The 15,894-nt window shown below is 52.5% G+C and overlaps 1 protein-coding gene across 1 annotated transcript in view; it reads left to right on the plus strand.

Annotated features, from left to right (window-relative positions):
- Nucleotides 1-3,603: 3,603 nt before the first annotated feature.
- The window catches only part of SLC6A2 (solute carrier family 6 member 2), a 36,739-nt gene continuing 24,448 nt past the window's right edge, over nt 3,604-15,894 (plus strand). The window contains exon 1 of the mRNA XM_059043870.2: nt 3,604-3,892. Coding sequence (XP_058899853.1) covers nt 3,619-3,892 — 274 coding nt within the window. The 5' untranslated portion in view covers nt 3,604-3,618. The remainder of the gene's footprint in view (nt 3,893-15,894) is intronic.

Here is a 15,894-nt window from a genome sequence, read left to right on the forward strand (position 1 = left end):
TTTTCCCTAGTAGGGAAGTCACACAGATAAAGTACTAGGCAAAAATACAAAGCAATATAAAGGAGGAGTTTACTCCCTTCTGGGAGGTGGTTATCGAGGAAGGCTTTACAGTGGAGGTGACATCTGAGGTTTTAAAGGATGAATAGGAGTTCTCCAGGTAGACAAGAGGAAGATGGACAGCCTAGTTAAAAATCCAGAAGTGTAAAAAGGCACAAGGTGTCCAAGGAACCATTAATAGTTGAGTATCTCTCATGTTGCTGGAGAATAAAGCACATTTTGGAGATGGTAAAGGAATTTTAAGAAGAATGAGGAGAGAATTGGAATAGCAAGAGATGTGGTTAAATAGGCAGGCAGAATCTTGCCTGTACAGCTGAAGGTGTTTTGATATTATCTTGGAAAGATTGGAAGATTTTAAGAAATTATCTTTTTTTCTGATTGTGTAAGTATCAAATGCTCATTGTAGAAAAGTTGTCAGATAAAGAGAAGTATAAAGAAGAAAATAAAATTACCTCAAATCCAGGGTTAATTAAATCACATTGATGTGTTGTTGTCTCTCAGAGGAGTTTTATGCAGAAGAGTGAGGTGATCAGATGAGTTTTAGAAAAGGCTCTGGCAGCTGGTGAATATCATGTGGCTGGAAAGATACTGGACACGGGGTAACCAGCGAGGAGGCTGCTGCAGGGGAAGGCGATGGGTGGGGACCCTCTATGGGGATGCTGCAGCAGTGGGAATGGGGCTTCGTAGCAGGTTTAAAGGTGGGATTCTCAGGACCAGTTGGATGGGACATGGGGTGGAAGAGAGGAAGGGAACGTGACTCCCAGAGAGATTCTGAGTGTCTCCATCCATAAGCTGGTGGAGGAGACACAGGCTGGGAGCCAGGAGACCTGGGTTCTCATTTCAACTCTGTCACTTCCAACCTGTGAGACTTCACAGCCAGTTTCCTGACCCCCAGAATGGAAAGATGATACCATTCCTGCTTTCCTCACAGGCTTATCAAAATGGTCCATGGGTCAGAGGAGATGAACGTCCTTGATGGGTGTGGTTCCAGGCTTTCCTCCTGAAACCTCCTCCTTTCTCTGACCATCAGCCTCCAGAAGGCCAAGGCTGACCCACCACCCCACTATTTTTCCCTTTCTCTTCTCTCTGCATCCTTCACAGAGGACATCTGTCATGCTGGTCGCCCTGATGAAAATGCTCTAAACACCCTCATGCACCACCATTAATTCATTCACCTTCCATAACTGATGCCCTAGTATGTTCCAGATATTAGGAATATGGTAGTGTATAGGACAGCCAAGGTCCCTGCCCTCATGGAGCTCATAAGCCACCAAGAGGAGACATATAATAGATAAACAAATTTTAAAATTTGGATAGTGATGTAATGAAAGGAATAAAACAGGATGATAGGGTGATGTGATAGAGAGTGGGCATACACTTTCAGTTTGAGTGGTCAGGAAGGGACCACTGAACTGAGACCTGAACAACTTAGGCAGAGGAAACAGCAAGTGTAAAGGTCCTGAGGTGGGTTTGAGCCTGGAATGTTTAAACAAAAGAAAGGTCGGTGTGCCTGGGCTTATTCAAACTCCTACCTATCCTGCTTAAGTGTTGTCACCTCTGTGAGGCCTTCTTGGATCACCACCCCACCCCTTCCTTACTCGCTAATTCAGCTGCGCCCAATTTCCACACCCTTGTGGTCACAAGTAATTCTGACCACGCTGATTTGTGATCAACTCTACACACTGGACTGAGAGCTCCTTGAAGCCAGGGACTATCTCCATAGCTCCACCAGGCAGCACGGTTTCAGGCATACAGCAGGTGATCCGCATCTACTGAGGAATGAATAACTTAACCAACAGGTAAACGGATGAATGAATATCAGGTCCAAATGGCTCCCTCCTTTACTTGTTTAAATGTAGCCTTCTCAAATTCCCTGGTCACACTGCAACTGCACCCTCCCCCCACACAGCACTCCCTATTGCCTCATAGCACAGATCACCTTCTGATATACTATATAATACTGTGTTTACTTGTTATGTTTCTTGTTTTCCCCTGACTCCCCCTGACAGATTGTAAACACCATCATGTCAGGGATTTTTTTTTTAAGGGATTTTTGACTGAGTTGTTCACTAATGTATCTCAAGAGCCTAGAACAGTGCCTGGCACATAAAAGGCATATGTAGGAACACGTGAGCAAAGGGGTGCATGAATGGGTGAATAAATGAATGAATAGCGACTCTAAGCCTCATACAACAGGGGTCACAACCTCAAATCCCTTGCTAGCCTGCCCATAACAAACAGACGAAGGAGTAAGTACCCAGTTGTGACCTTTCAATTCGAGCCAGCTAAACAAAACCCACCCAATGGCCTGAAGGCCCTCAGTGTGCCTTCCTAGGCACTGAACAGAACATTCCCATTTTGTTGGTGGAGAAACTCCTGCCAGGTAGTTTAAGTGGCCGGCGGCTGATGACAGAGCTGGTACTGAACCGTCATTGATCTCCCCAGTCCTTTCCCCGTCCCCTCTCAAACGCGACTCAGATCCTAGTTCTGAGAGTCTCGCTCTCTTCCCGTAGTCAGAGGTCAGAGCCCGGTGCCCCCAGGAGCTGAGTCTGGTATCCCAGTGCGTGCTGGACCGGGAATGGGCGCCCGGGTCCTGTGAGTCGCCGGGAGCGGGACTCCCGCCGTCCCCCGAGCCCGCGCCGCGCTCCCGCCCCTGCCCGTGCCCGGCCGCGCTGTCAGTCTCCATTAGCGCTAACAGGCTCCAGACAGAGCGGGCCCGGCGCTGGGTTAATGCAATCGGCGCGTTACCTGGGGCGCAGGCTACATTACCAGCCCGGCCCCCGCCCGGCGCGGTCAGAACCAGCCAGCCTGCGCCCCGCCGGCCGCCCCGCGCTTTCAGAGCTCCTCGGGCCGCGCCCGAGCGCCACGCGGCGGAGCCCAGCCCCAGCCCGCGCCCCACAGCCTGGCGAGGCGAGGCGGGTCCGGAGCAGGCAAGGCAGGGCGCACGGCAGCCGGGATCCCGTCGCCGCCGAACACGTGAGTGCGCCCTGCGCGCGGAACCGAGCTAGGTGTGCCGGGGAGGCCCAGGTTGGGATGCGCAGAGCCAGGGTGCCAACGAGTTTGAAGTGCAGAGGTAATAACTGTCCGGGGAGACTCCTGGGGCTCTCAGACGTGGCTCAGACCCGAGCCGAGGGTAGGGGGCGGCCAGCTGCACCCGGCCGGGTCAGCGCCCTGGGAAACCTCTGCCTGGACGTGTCCAAACTCCGCCGTTTGGGGACAAGAGAGAGCGGGTGAATGAGGGAAGAGCTGCGGGGTGCCTAGCAGGATCCCAAGGGCGGCAGGGGTGGTCTCCACCTCGAAATGCCGTCCCAGTTGGGCGCCCCACTCCCTCTGCTTCCAAATTTTTCCAACAGACGCGCGCCCTTTTCTAGAAACCTTGCGTCCGCTCAGCGCGCGCCGACCACAGTATCCCGGCGCTCCCGGGAGGCCTCTGGAGGCACAGGCAGGGTGGAAGGGCCCAATGACTGCATCTTTTCCTTTGATTCCAGCAGAGCCTCGGCGTGCTCCCAGGAGCGCCGACTCCCCTCTCGCCAGCCGCACCCCCTCTCGCCAGCCGCACCCATGCTTCTGGCGCGGATGAACCCGCAGGTGCAGCCTGAGAACAGCGGGGCGGGCCCGGGGTCGGAGCAGCCCCAGCGGAAGCGCAAAGCTGCAGAACTCTTGGTGGTGAAAGAGCGCAACGGCGTCCAGTGCCTTCTGGCTTCCCGCGACGGAGACGAGCAGCCCCGGGAGACCTGGGGCAAGAAAATCGACTTCCTGCTGTCGGTGGTCGGCTTCGCCGTAGACCTGGCCAACGTGTGGCGCTTCCCCTATCTCTGCTACAAGAACGGCGGAGGTGAGAGCCCCCGGACGGGCTGGGGGTTTGTACTTGGGAGGCTACCTAAAGTCCACAGCGGTGGCCGGGAGAGGAGCTGGGATACACACGGGAGGAGAAGAGGAGGCAGAAAGGCAAGTCTGGGACGCAGGAAGGGACTGGATAGGGCTCACGGAAAAAGGAGTCCCCTGTGGAACAGGGAAATCGAGGCATGACTTTGGACAGTGATAGGAGCATGCGTGGAAGGACCAGGTTGGGTGAGGAACTCTAACCTTTTGATGGTCCGCAGGAAGGGAGGTGGAGATCTGGAGAGCTCTTGACTGGGCGCCGAAGGTGCCCACGGTGACCCTAACTCCAGTGCTCCAAGTTTGATAAAGGACTTGGGTACCCTGAAGTCACTTGGGAGGCCCTGCTCCCTTGGGGACAGAAACCCTGGAACAGAGACGCATAAAGAGAAGCTAGTGGCAGAGAGGACTCCACTCTCAGGTTGGTGGTCCTTTGGCTGGAGGGACCAGAGCACACAGCCTAGGAGGGATTGCATCAGTGGGTACCAAGAACTGGCCTGGTCCTTGAGACAGGAGGCCTGGGTGATTGGGGTGAAACCTACCTCCTGGGGTCCTGGCCACGTTGCAGGGTGGAGGGGAAGGAGGGCCTGGAGGAGACCCCAGTCCAGCAACCAGTCTCTCTCCCCCTCCCCCTGCTGGGTGACCGATTACTGTCTGCCCTGGGATGAGAGCCTAGAAATCATCTACAGCCTACCCAGGGGGCAGAGCCCTGGGGGAAGCAGCCCAGGGGGCAGGATACTGGGGCCTAAAGCCCTAACTCCTTCCTGAGAGCTTTTGCCCAAACCACTCCAGACGTGCCCCCTTTGCTGGGATAAGCTCAGGAGTACCCTGTAGAGAGCCTGGGAAAATGACCCAGAGGAAGAAGTCGGCAAAGCGGGGGCGGGGGGGCCACCAGCAACCGAAACACTTGTCTATCCACTGGGCCATCTGCCTGGCAGGGGCTCTGGCTCAGGACTCCAGGGGGTCAGAGGGAGGTAGGGTGAGGGTTTGGAGTTAGAGGGAAAGCTCATGACCTTGTTCCATAGGGTCTGGGACCCTGCTGATTGCTTCAGTGTGTACTCTGGACACTTGCTTTGTGTGAGGAGTGGAAAACAGATGATCCAGCGGTGAAACTTTTCCTCGTTTGACTGCTGCAGCTTCTCCAGAGTTTCTGGTCAGGTTTAAGCATTCTGGTCCTTTGGACTCAAGGAGGGAGGAAATGCAGATTCTCTGTATTTTTAGCAGACAGGGAGATGAGGAATGAAAGACAGACTAAGAGAACCTAGGACACTCTGTCTAGCATGTCCTCCATGACTGTCCAAGGCTGCGTGTCCCTAGACAGCAGAAGGTTCTATCATTAATCAGCAATACTTATTGGGTTCCTCTTGGCATGAGGTACAGTGCTAGGCTCTGCAGGGGTCACCGAGATGTATTAACCACCACTTCTGCCTGCCAGGAGCTCTAGTCATCTAAGGGCTTCATTGTCATGCGCTACACATCATTTCCATTGTTATAAGTATTTGTTGAAACTAAAAGCATCCCAGATGGCCAATTGAACACATCAGCTAGATGGATATTCTGGGGCTTTCACTGACACTGTCCGCTCACTTGGCCACCGCCAGCAACTGAGAATGCCTGCTGTATGCAAGGTAATCTGTACCAGGCGCCCAGGGCACCAAACACAGCACATTTGTCACACGTTCCAATTTTTAGGTGAAGTTGGCCAGAAGCTCCCTCTCCTAGGCTTGCTAGCCCAGCACATCACCCATCCTGAGTTGTTGAGTCATTTGTCTCTTTGTGGGTCTGTCTTCCAAACAGACTGTGGCTTTTTCATGCCTGTATTTCTAATGCCCCAGATAAGGGCTAGCTCCTGGCAATGTGGTAGAAGGTGCCCGACAAACTTCTGTTGAATGAAAAAAATGAATGAAATGGTTCAAGCCCTCAGAGACCTAATGCCTACCCAGGAACAGCAGAACCCCCGACTCCACCGGCAGGAACTACCAAAGTGAGGCAGCCTGTGCTGGTGGGAGGCGGGGTTGGCACCTAGAGATCAGAAGCCCTGGCTGTGGAGTCCTGGGTTCCAGCTTCTAGCTGGGTGACATTGGGCACCTCTCCAAGCCTCTGTTTCCTCATCTGTCAAATGGAAACAGTGGTGTTCAACTCGGAGGGCTGTTGTGAGGACTCAACGTGATAATGCTGTGGAGGGCCTGGCATGAAGTATGGCCTTAGTAAAGATAGCTGCCGCCTCTTATTCACATCCTTGGGATGATGCGTGAGACGGATGGGAGAGGTGTCATGTGCTCTAAAGGCCTGAGGAGAGGCTGCTTAGGAAAGACTCGGAGGAAGTGAGCTGTGTGGTTGGAACTCGGCTCCTTGGGACGGATGGAGCACGAACAAGCCTGGGGAAGGGAACAGGTCTACTAGTTGTGCAAGAATGCAGGAGGGGGCTTCCCTGGTGGCGCAGTGGTTGAGAGTCCGCCTGCCGATGCAGGGGACACGGGTTCGTGCCCCGGTCCGGGAGGATCCCACGTGCCGCGGAGCGGCTGGGCCCGTGAGCCATGGCCGCTGAGCCTGCGCGTCCGGAGCCTGTGCTCCGCAACGGGAGAGGCCACAACAGTGAGAGGCCCGCGTAGCGCAAAAAAAAAAAAATCATCTCTGAGATTAGGAGTGCAGACTGGCTGAAGGGCAAGCCAGGAGAGATAAGGGTGGAGAGGCAAGTTGGGGCCAGGCTATGGAGACCTTGGCTGGCAGGCTACGGGGTGGGGAAGTTCTACGAGTGAATTTCCATTTCTGGCTAGGATGTCTATGGCTGGCACAATAGAGCGGTGCAGCCCCAACTCTCAGAGTCTGAGGCAGCTCCTGTTCTAACTTACTCAGCACCCCTCCAGGAGATGCTTGGCTGGCTCCTTCTGGGCTTTGTCTCTGCTGAGACCTCCTGGCTGCTCCTTGTGGATCAATTCTCATCCAGCAATTATAAAGGCAGCCCTAGAGATGGGCAAGCAGGTTGGCAGGTGGATATCCTGTAATTCTAGAAGCAGCCAAAAGACCCAAGTTCAAATCCCATCTCTGTCACTCTCTCTGAACTCAAGTTCCCCACTACAGCTGGAGGTGAGCTTGGATGACCCCCAAGATCCGTCCCTCTCCAATGCCTGGCTCAGCACTGCACCCAAGCCAGGACTCACGCACCCTGTTATTTAACAGGCTGTGTTCTCTTCTGGTGCCAGTATTAACATGGTAACCTCCAAGTCCAGCTGTTCATGTTGGCCCAGACTGGAGGATGTTTTGAAATAATAAAGGTGCCAATAGTTTAGGCCCCTGACTAATTTTTTTTTTTTTTTTTGGCTAATATTTTTTGATTGAATTACTGAGAAAAATCAGCCTGTCCGAACATCTTCCCATAAGCCAGCTGCTGGGATGCACGGGGGCAAGTGGCTTCCTTCCAGCCGGGAAAGCCACTCTTGGAAATTCCAAGGCTTTGTTCGGAACCTTCTCAAACAGGGAGGCGGTGCAAGTGGGGCTCTTTCCAAGGTCTTCCGCTCCTGTGGTCCTGGGCCCGGCCTGTGTTGGTCCCCAGGGAGGTGTGGACAGATCCATCGAGTCCCCGTGTCTGTCTCCTTGCCATGGAAGAGGCTACTCTGAATTATCCTTTGTAAATGAATGCTTCTGTTTGAGATGTGTCCGGCTGATAGCTCTGAGCTGTCAGAAAGATGTCCTTTAGGTTCAGACAGACCTGAGTTTGAATCTGAGCCTGACATTTCCCAGAAGTGTGGCCTCGGACGAGGCACTCGTCCTTTTTGGACCTCATTTTCCTTGTGCAGAAAAGGAAGGTGATTGTCTCTTCCCACAGGGTGATATGACATTAGATATAATATAAGCAAAGTACTTACAACAGTGTCTGACACGTAGTAGGGGCTCAGTAAATGAAGTTGTTGCTGTTATTTTTATTGTTCAATGATTTTTAACTGCTAGGCCAATGATTTTTAACTGCTAGACCCAGGCTAGATACAGGAGTAGGGCAGGGTCCTGATTTTGGAGGAGATTTGATTCTAAGAGGAACTTAGAAGGGATATAAGGCTGGAAAGTAGTCACACTTGGGCCTGGGATTTCTAACAGCCTAGCCTTATCCCACTGTTTTTTCCCTACCTGGAAAATGGGGATTAACATTCCTATGTGGGGTCCCATGAGATATGTAGTTCTGGGTCCCAAATGGGGTTACCTTCCTTCCTCAAGTGAGCTCAGGGTCTCAGGTACCCACAGACCTTTGGGAATCCTCTTGGCCAAAATATCTGGGGTTCTGGAGGTCAAGCAAGAGGCGGTGACGGGTACAAAAAGCAGGAGTTTGCAAACTCATCGCCCTCACGTTGGGCCTGGCTGCAGGGGGGCCATCTACACCCTGAGTTTGCCAAGCCTGATGCTGATTGTTCAGCTCAGATATGCATGAGCCAGCCAGCTGGTATGGCCCTTCGGCTAACAAGTTTGCAAGAATGAGGCATTCATCAGGGGCTGGAGCTGAGACCGTGATTTGGCATTTCCAGCGTGATTTGGCCCATTGCTCTGAGCTGGCCAAAAAGATCTAGAGGGACTGTTTTCAACAAGGTGGGATTTCATAGGGATAAATGTTACATCCTGCCCTGTGGTCCCAAACCCAACTGCCTAAGTAAGGATTAGGCCACAGCACAAGTGGAGAAAGGCCCCGGGGCTTTCATTAGCTGCATCCTCTGTGTGAGTCATTGCCGGGATCCATTTATTTAACAAAAACACCCACTTACTAAATGCCTGTCATATGCCAGGAATATAGAGATGAGCAAAAGGCAATCCCTGCCTTTAGGGAGCTCATAGTCTATTACAGATATTCTACAAGTTAATGTCATTTGCAATTCTGTTATTGAAGGTACTATATCCCAAATCAGGGAGGTGAGGTTCCACTCTGTTCTTTGTGAGTTATATTTCCTTCTCTAATATAGTTCTGACCATTCCAAACACCCTGTAATTTGTTCCTCTTAAAGAGACCAGGATGGAAGAGATGGGAAACCAGAATCTTCGAGGAGCTTCATTAGTAAGAATCAAGTCAGATCCTGCAAAGTTGACACTGAGGGAGAATTGTCACAGGAGGAGGGGTAGCCTCACCTCCAATTTCCCTGAATTTCACCCCCACTGACCTCCTTAGAGGAGCGGGGTTTAATCTACCAGAGGAGCAAGCATGTTTCCTCATTGGAACTGTTCTGCTCTCAGAGCTAGGATCCAGAGATCAGCTGAAAGAACCCAAAGTGAAGATGAGGGAGCAACCCCTTGTGAGAGCAGAAAAGCCAGTCCTCATTACGTGGTAGATCATTCTGTAGAATCCCCTCTTGGAATAGCAGGGGCTTATGTAGAGGCGTGTATAGATGCTGCTGGCTAGTCTCGGTAGAGTGCAGGGGATGGAGTGAAGAGGTGCAAGACTCCACTTGGGCTGAGGTCCCGGGAACTCTGAGGCCAGTGGGCAGAGCCCCTCAGTGGTCGCTGAGGGTCCTAAGGAGAAGGTTGGTCTTGGGGCAGAGAAGACACAAGTTGACACCACATGGCTCAGCTACCCTACCCACGGCAGAGAGTCCGTGTTGACAAACTTGAATGACCTGGGCGTGATTTGTTATAGGAACAGGCATGGTTCCTTACAGAAATGGCCACTGGCAAAGACTCAGAGGGGGACCCTATGCCTGGCACCCAAAGGGCACAAAGGATTGCTTTGGAAAAGTCTGATTTGTTTTGTTCTGGAGGACAGAATGAGGCAGTAGGTGGAGGCTGCAGGGAGAGGGATTTAGGAGAAGGGAGGAAGCAGAGCTGGCCAGACGAGGACGTTGGGCTGCCAGGGTCAGCAAAGCCTCAGCTGACCATGGTGTCCTCTGAAGCTGGGATGGCCCTTCAGACTGGTCCTAAGTTGGGGCGAGGGGGCCAGGACTGTAAGCCCCGGGGTCCATTGGTCATTGGATGCCAGCTGCCCTGGGAAGGGAATGTGGCCTTGGGCGAGGCAGCTGGCTTCAGCCGAGGCAGTTCCCAAAGGGCTGCAGCCGAGGGCTGAGCAGTCCCAGCTGCAAGCGAACAGGTCCTTCATTCTTGAAGGAGAACCTGGGCAGTACCACCGGAGCCCTTTTTGCTCATGGGGCTGGGTGTGGCCTGGGGGAATCCTTGGATCTACTCCTCGTGGTCAGCAATCTTGTTTGGACACGAGGAGGAGTAGCCAGCCTCACTTGGGACGGGGGCACGAGTTGCCCAAGCAACTTGCCTCAAAATCCTTCTGTGCTGGGAGCCTCCGTGCTGTGCTCTGCAGAGGACCCGGCCACCATCAACCTCACAGGCGATCCCTAGCTTGTGGTTTGCAGTCTGCAGAGGCGCATGCCAACTGCTCTTACGTGTGATGGCAGGACATGCTTCCCATTTACAAAGCACCTCAATGCCAGGGACTTCACCTCCGTTATCTCTAATGATCACAGCAAACCAGTGATGCAGGTATTATCCCCCCTTACAAAGGGGGAACCAAAGCTCAGAGAAGTCACATTGGCTCAAGGTCACAAAGCCATAAATAGCATGGTTGGGGGCCAGGATTGCCTCAGATCGAGGCAAGGGGGTAAGAGGAAAACTCTGATTTTGTACACATTCTACAGTCTTTTGACACCAAATATGTGGGGGTGTTTCCTAACACCAACCCATCCTCCAACTTTGGGGTGGGTGTCCTACCATTCAATTCTGACACTACCTGGAGTTAGTGTAGACCCTACAGGTCAGGGCTCAGTCTCACAAGAATTCTCTCACTTCACATGCCAGTCACAAGGGTCAAGATGTCACCTGTGCTTCTGACCAACCGGCTATAATCAGGGGTTCCCATGACCCCCTCTGCAGGTTTGATAATTTGCTATAACAGCTCACAGAACTCAGAGAAACATTTGCCAGTTTGTTATAAAGGATATTATAAAGGGTACAGGTAAACAGCCAAGTGAAGAAGTACACAGAGGGTGAGGTATGGAAGGGTCCTGAGTGCAGGAGTGTCTGAGCCCGTGGAGATTGGGCGCTCCACCCTCCCAGTACGTACACGTGCTCACCGGTGCATCAGTCTGGAAGCTTTCCAAACCCCCTACGTTCGGGATATTTATGAAGGCTCCTCACAAAGGCATGATCGATATTAACTCAATCTCTAGCCCCTCTTCCTTCCCTGGAGGGTGGGCGTGGGGCTGAAAGTCCTAAGCCTCTAATCCTGGCTTGATCTTTCTGGGGACCAGCCCCCATCCAGAAGCCCACCAAGAGTGGCTTCATTAGAACAAAATACACTCCTATCGCCCAGAAAATTCCCAGGGATTTAGAAGCTCTGTGCAAGATGCTCCTGTCACCTCCATCACTCAGGAAGTTACAAGGGTTTTAGGAGTTCTGTGTCAGGAGTCCAGAGCAGAGACAGGGGGTCTGTCCTGGGCCCTGTCCTTTGGAGAGCAGAGAGGGCCCTGTGCCCTGCTCTGCCTTCCTTTCTGCCTCACCCAGGCCAAGGCTGAGAGGGCCTGCCCACCCAGAGCACTGATTCTAACCCCCATCAAACTCCAGGTACCTGGACTCCGGAATTCCCTGCCCAAACACTCCAACATCCACCCACCCCAGTCTACAAGGTCCTCTTACCTGGACCCTGCTTCCTCAGCCTGGACTGTGTTACAGGCCTGCACAGCCCCAGGCCCAAGGGGAAGCCAGAGGCCCCCTGTCTGCAGAGGCTATGGACAGAGCTTAGACATGTGGGCACAAGAGTCCACACGTACGTGCAAAAGGCCTCACTGCTGGTTGGAGCTGAGGTGGGGATGAAGCAGGGTACGGGCTCCCCCCAGGCGTCCACACTCCAGCGAAAAGGTCCAAGAACTGGGGATTCCAGATTTGAACTTTATAATAGAACCATGCTGAGTTGTCAAGGTAGGATGATAGAGCAGGTTTGGTTTAACAGCTGTGGCCTGAGGTGTCACCTTTAAATATGTAGATATCTCAGGGTAAGTCTCCAGGGGTGCTCTTGTCCCCATTTCTGCAGCCCTGTCTCTACTGAAATCTCACCTTCTTTTGCACCCTGATGTCTATACCCTTGGGGTACCTGGGGAGCAGAGACAAATCTGGCTACCATAGGCATTGACCAAGGTTTACTTGGAATTCTGGTGAAAGCCACGGGCAGTGACAACCCATAGCTGAGCTACAGGCACCAGGCGAACAGTTCTGTGGGTTTTCACTTCTTAATATATCAGAATGTGGCCAGTTTGAGGAATCCTACCCTCCACCAACCGGGAAGCTGGTCCAGTGAGGTCTCAAGGGACCCTCCTGTCCCTCCTGCAGCCCCTCCCTGATCACAGTCTCTCCACCCCCCCACCAGGACTGGCCCGCACCTCCTCTTGCTGAACCACCTCCCACAGGCATCCCGTCCCCTCCCCCGGGGGTCCTCCTCACCCACCAGGGGTCTGCTCCAGCACTTCCCACTCTGAACTGAGTGACCACTGGCTTTCCTTTTCTGAGGACTTGACATTTGCACAGAGGAGTCCAGAACCCCTCTCTGACCAGTAGCGTTCCTCTCTAATGGTGGGGCATCAGGCAGTGTGTGCCACACAGATGCTTTTCTTACTGAATTCATCCAAAGGCCACGGGTTGGAGTCCCTTTCGCAGTTGACAGTCTTTTCTTCCTGTGTTCGTGTGAGTGTGTTGACGTGCAGAATCCGTGTGTACCTTTGCATGGAGACGTACAGGTGTGCATCTGTGTATGTGTGTGGATGTTGGAGACTCCTAGGAGCTGAGACCCTCAGGAGGTCTGCCCCTGTCAGCCCAGCCAGAGCATTCCAGAGCCAGGATTCTGGACCTGTAGCTCCTTAGGTTCTCAGCTCTCTGGCCCTGCATGAGGCTGCATGAGGCTGGATGAAGCTGACACTGCCACGCATGGAGATGAGGCAGGGCCGTGGAAATGTGGCCGTTATGGGCCTTGCAGAGCAGTACCTTCTAGGAAGTTTGCAACCAGCCTCGGTGTCCCAGGAGCTGCTGCAGGGCTCTTTCTAGGAGAAGCATCCTTAGCTGACCTCAGGCACCCCCGAAACCTCTTTCTGACTCTTCAGCTCTGTCCTGGCTTCCTCCAGATCTTTCTGCAAGGGGGCTTGGGCCATCTCCCTGGTCGATGTCCTTTTAGAATAAGACACTGGCCACTGGGCAGCTTTCTGGTTTTCATTCATACTCAGCCATTCCAACATTCTTGAACGTTCCCCATCTGTTACCACCTGAAGCTTTGGCTGGCCCGCATCAAACGCACTTGGAAGAGTCTTGGGCTTGTGCAGACCCATAATCTTTCCTCCTCTCCTTCCACTGGAACTCCCAGCCAGCACAAGAGGAGAAGAATCTCAAACTGGGCAATTTACCTACCTGTTGGCAGCGCCACCCAGAGGGTTAGAGTTGAGAAAACTGGCCAATGTGAGATCCTTGGTGAATTGGCTGATGTTGCTCTTTCCTCTGGTTGTAGAAAAGAACATCTAGTTGACAGCGGCAAACCACGGTGCCAAGATCTGGCTTTTTCCTTCCCTGTTGTCCCTTGGGCCACTGACTTCAGTCTTCAGACCTGTTAAGTACTCTAATACATCTATTTCCCTTACTCTCTGGCTCCAGTACTCCAAGGGCAGTGACAGGTGGCCACAAGGCAGAGTGGAGCTCCAACAGATCCAGATATGGAGCCAAGCAAGCATACTTACTAGTTTGGACAAGCATCTTGACCTTTCTAAGCCTCAGTTTCCTCATCTTTTACATGGGATTGGTGGTAATTCTCAGGGATGGTTTTAAAGGAATAATTATGCAAAAACTTAGTGTGTGGCTTGACATATAACAGAGCTCAATAAATGGTACTTGTTACTTTCACCAGCTCCACCGTCACCACCACCACCCCGACCTCCATCAGCATCACCAGCATTGCTATCAGCAGCGTGAACAGACGTGGGTTCCAGTGCCAGACTAGCCCTCTCTGTGTGGTGAAAGAGAAGGGTGGAGATTGAGAGTAGAAATGAGGAGGGGAAGAGAGAGGTTGGCATGTGGCCATTTCAAAGAAATCCAGCCTGGAGCAGGGGCTGGAGGCTTGGACCAGCCCATGACCAGCAGACCAGCTGGCTCAGCTGGCCCCAGAGTCCCAGTTTCAGATCACCCTCCACCAAGCCTCTATGCAGACTCATGTCCTCCATCGAGGCTAGGATATTCTGGAATCAGCAGAATATTTTGGGAATGGCTCTGGAGCTCTGGAGCGAGGCAGACCTGGGCCCAAATCCCAGATGTATCACTGACCAGTTCCGTGAACCTAGGCAAGTCACTTAATTACTCTAAGCCTCAGTTTCCTCCTCTGAAAAATGGGTATAGCAGTTGCCACCTGAGATGGTTTCTGGGTAGGGTAAATGGGATCACAGATGTCCAGTGCCCAGTGCCCTGCTTGATACATAGGATGTACTCATGTTCCAGTGGTTCCTTCCCTACTGCCCAACCTGCTGGTCCATCTCCGGCTTCAGAAGGACCGGGTCTCAGAGCACTGCGGCCAAAACTTCGTGCTTTGTCCCTAAGAGCCCTGGGCTTCCTGAGGAGAAGCCCTGGGAGGAAAGTGGAGACTGACAATCTGAGTAGCTGGGGGAGTTTGACCCTGGGTGCATGTGACTTTGCCACAATTCTCTGCTAGCCTGCTGCCCCAGTTTCCACATCTGTAAAATGGCGGGAGTAATACTTTTAGGGTTGTTGTGAAGATGGAATGAGACATTGCATGGAACACAGTGCCTGGAACACAGTAGGGAATATTATATTCCTAATATTATCATCGTTAGGTATTTCCCGGTTTCTGCACTTTCAAGTGTGGGCAGGTCCGAGAGTGTTTGGTTTCCAAGGTTACGACATCTCAGCCAAAGGCCAATGGTGGGAGGAGTGTGGATCTGGCCTGGCCACCTCCCGTTGCACCAGGCCAAGGAGCAGCCTAGGCTGACGTGGCAAGTACCCCTGTGAGTCACCTCACGGCGTCAGAACCCGTTAAGCTCACCCCAGGCTACCAGGCATACCGAGAACTGTCTCTGGAACTCAGACGTGTCTAATTCTACCAGGAATTTTCCCAGGGATTTGCTGCTGCCCATTGCCAAGGGCTCCCCGTAGCTTCGGCAGTGTTCTGGGTGGACATCTTTCCTGGTCAGAGAATTGAGCCTCTGGCCTCTTTGCTCCAGTGTTTGTTTACCTTCAGCGAGCAGTAACAGAGTGAGCTTGATGGTTGGAAAACATGAATGCGAATCCTGCTTCTGTCACTTAGCAACAGTGCAAACAAAACCAATTCAACTCCCTTCTCTGCCTTCAGTTTCCCCTGGGGGGAAATAATGACCCTCTCTGATTATTTCTGTGAGCTGATGTGAAACTAAGGACAATCCAGTGAGGTCATGTTTGGGAAAACCGGAGGTGACCTTAAACTGATATAGACATGAGCAAAATGAAAACTCAGTCATGTGTAACTTTGGGCACTGTCTCTCCCTCTCTGGCCTCAATTGCCTTACCTATAAAAGGAAGGGTTTGGGGTGATTGGCTTTCCCCAGAGTTGTGATTCATGAAAGAAAGGGTTCTATATTGAAATTAATTTGGTAAAGACTGCACCTGATCTTCTTCATAGCCCGTCACAGCTTGTGCTTGTGTATCAAAGTCTAGGAGAATCCTGAAAAAAACAAGCCTATTTAGCTTTTTTTTAAATTATTTTTTAAAATTTACTTTTGGCTGCTTTGGTTCTTTTGTTGCTGTGCATGGCTTTCTCTAGTTGCGGCAAGCGGGGGCTACTCTTCGTTGCGGTGCACGGGCTTCTCATTGCGGGCTCCAGGTGCACGGGCTTCAGTAGTTGTGGCACGCAGGCTCAGTAGTTGTGGCTCGCAGGCTCTAGATCGCAGGCTCAGTAGCTGTGGCGCACAGGCTTAGTTGCTCCACGGCATGTGGGATCTTCCCAGACCAGGGCTCGAACCC

Source organism: Kogia breviceps, chromosome 18, assembly GCF_026419965.1.
Source record: "Kogia breviceps isolate mKogBre1 chromosome 18, mKogBre1 haplotype 1, whole genome shotgun sequence".
Lineage (NCBI taxonomy): Eukaryota > Metazoa > Chordata > Mammalia > Artiodactyla > Physeteridae > Kogia > Kogia breviceps.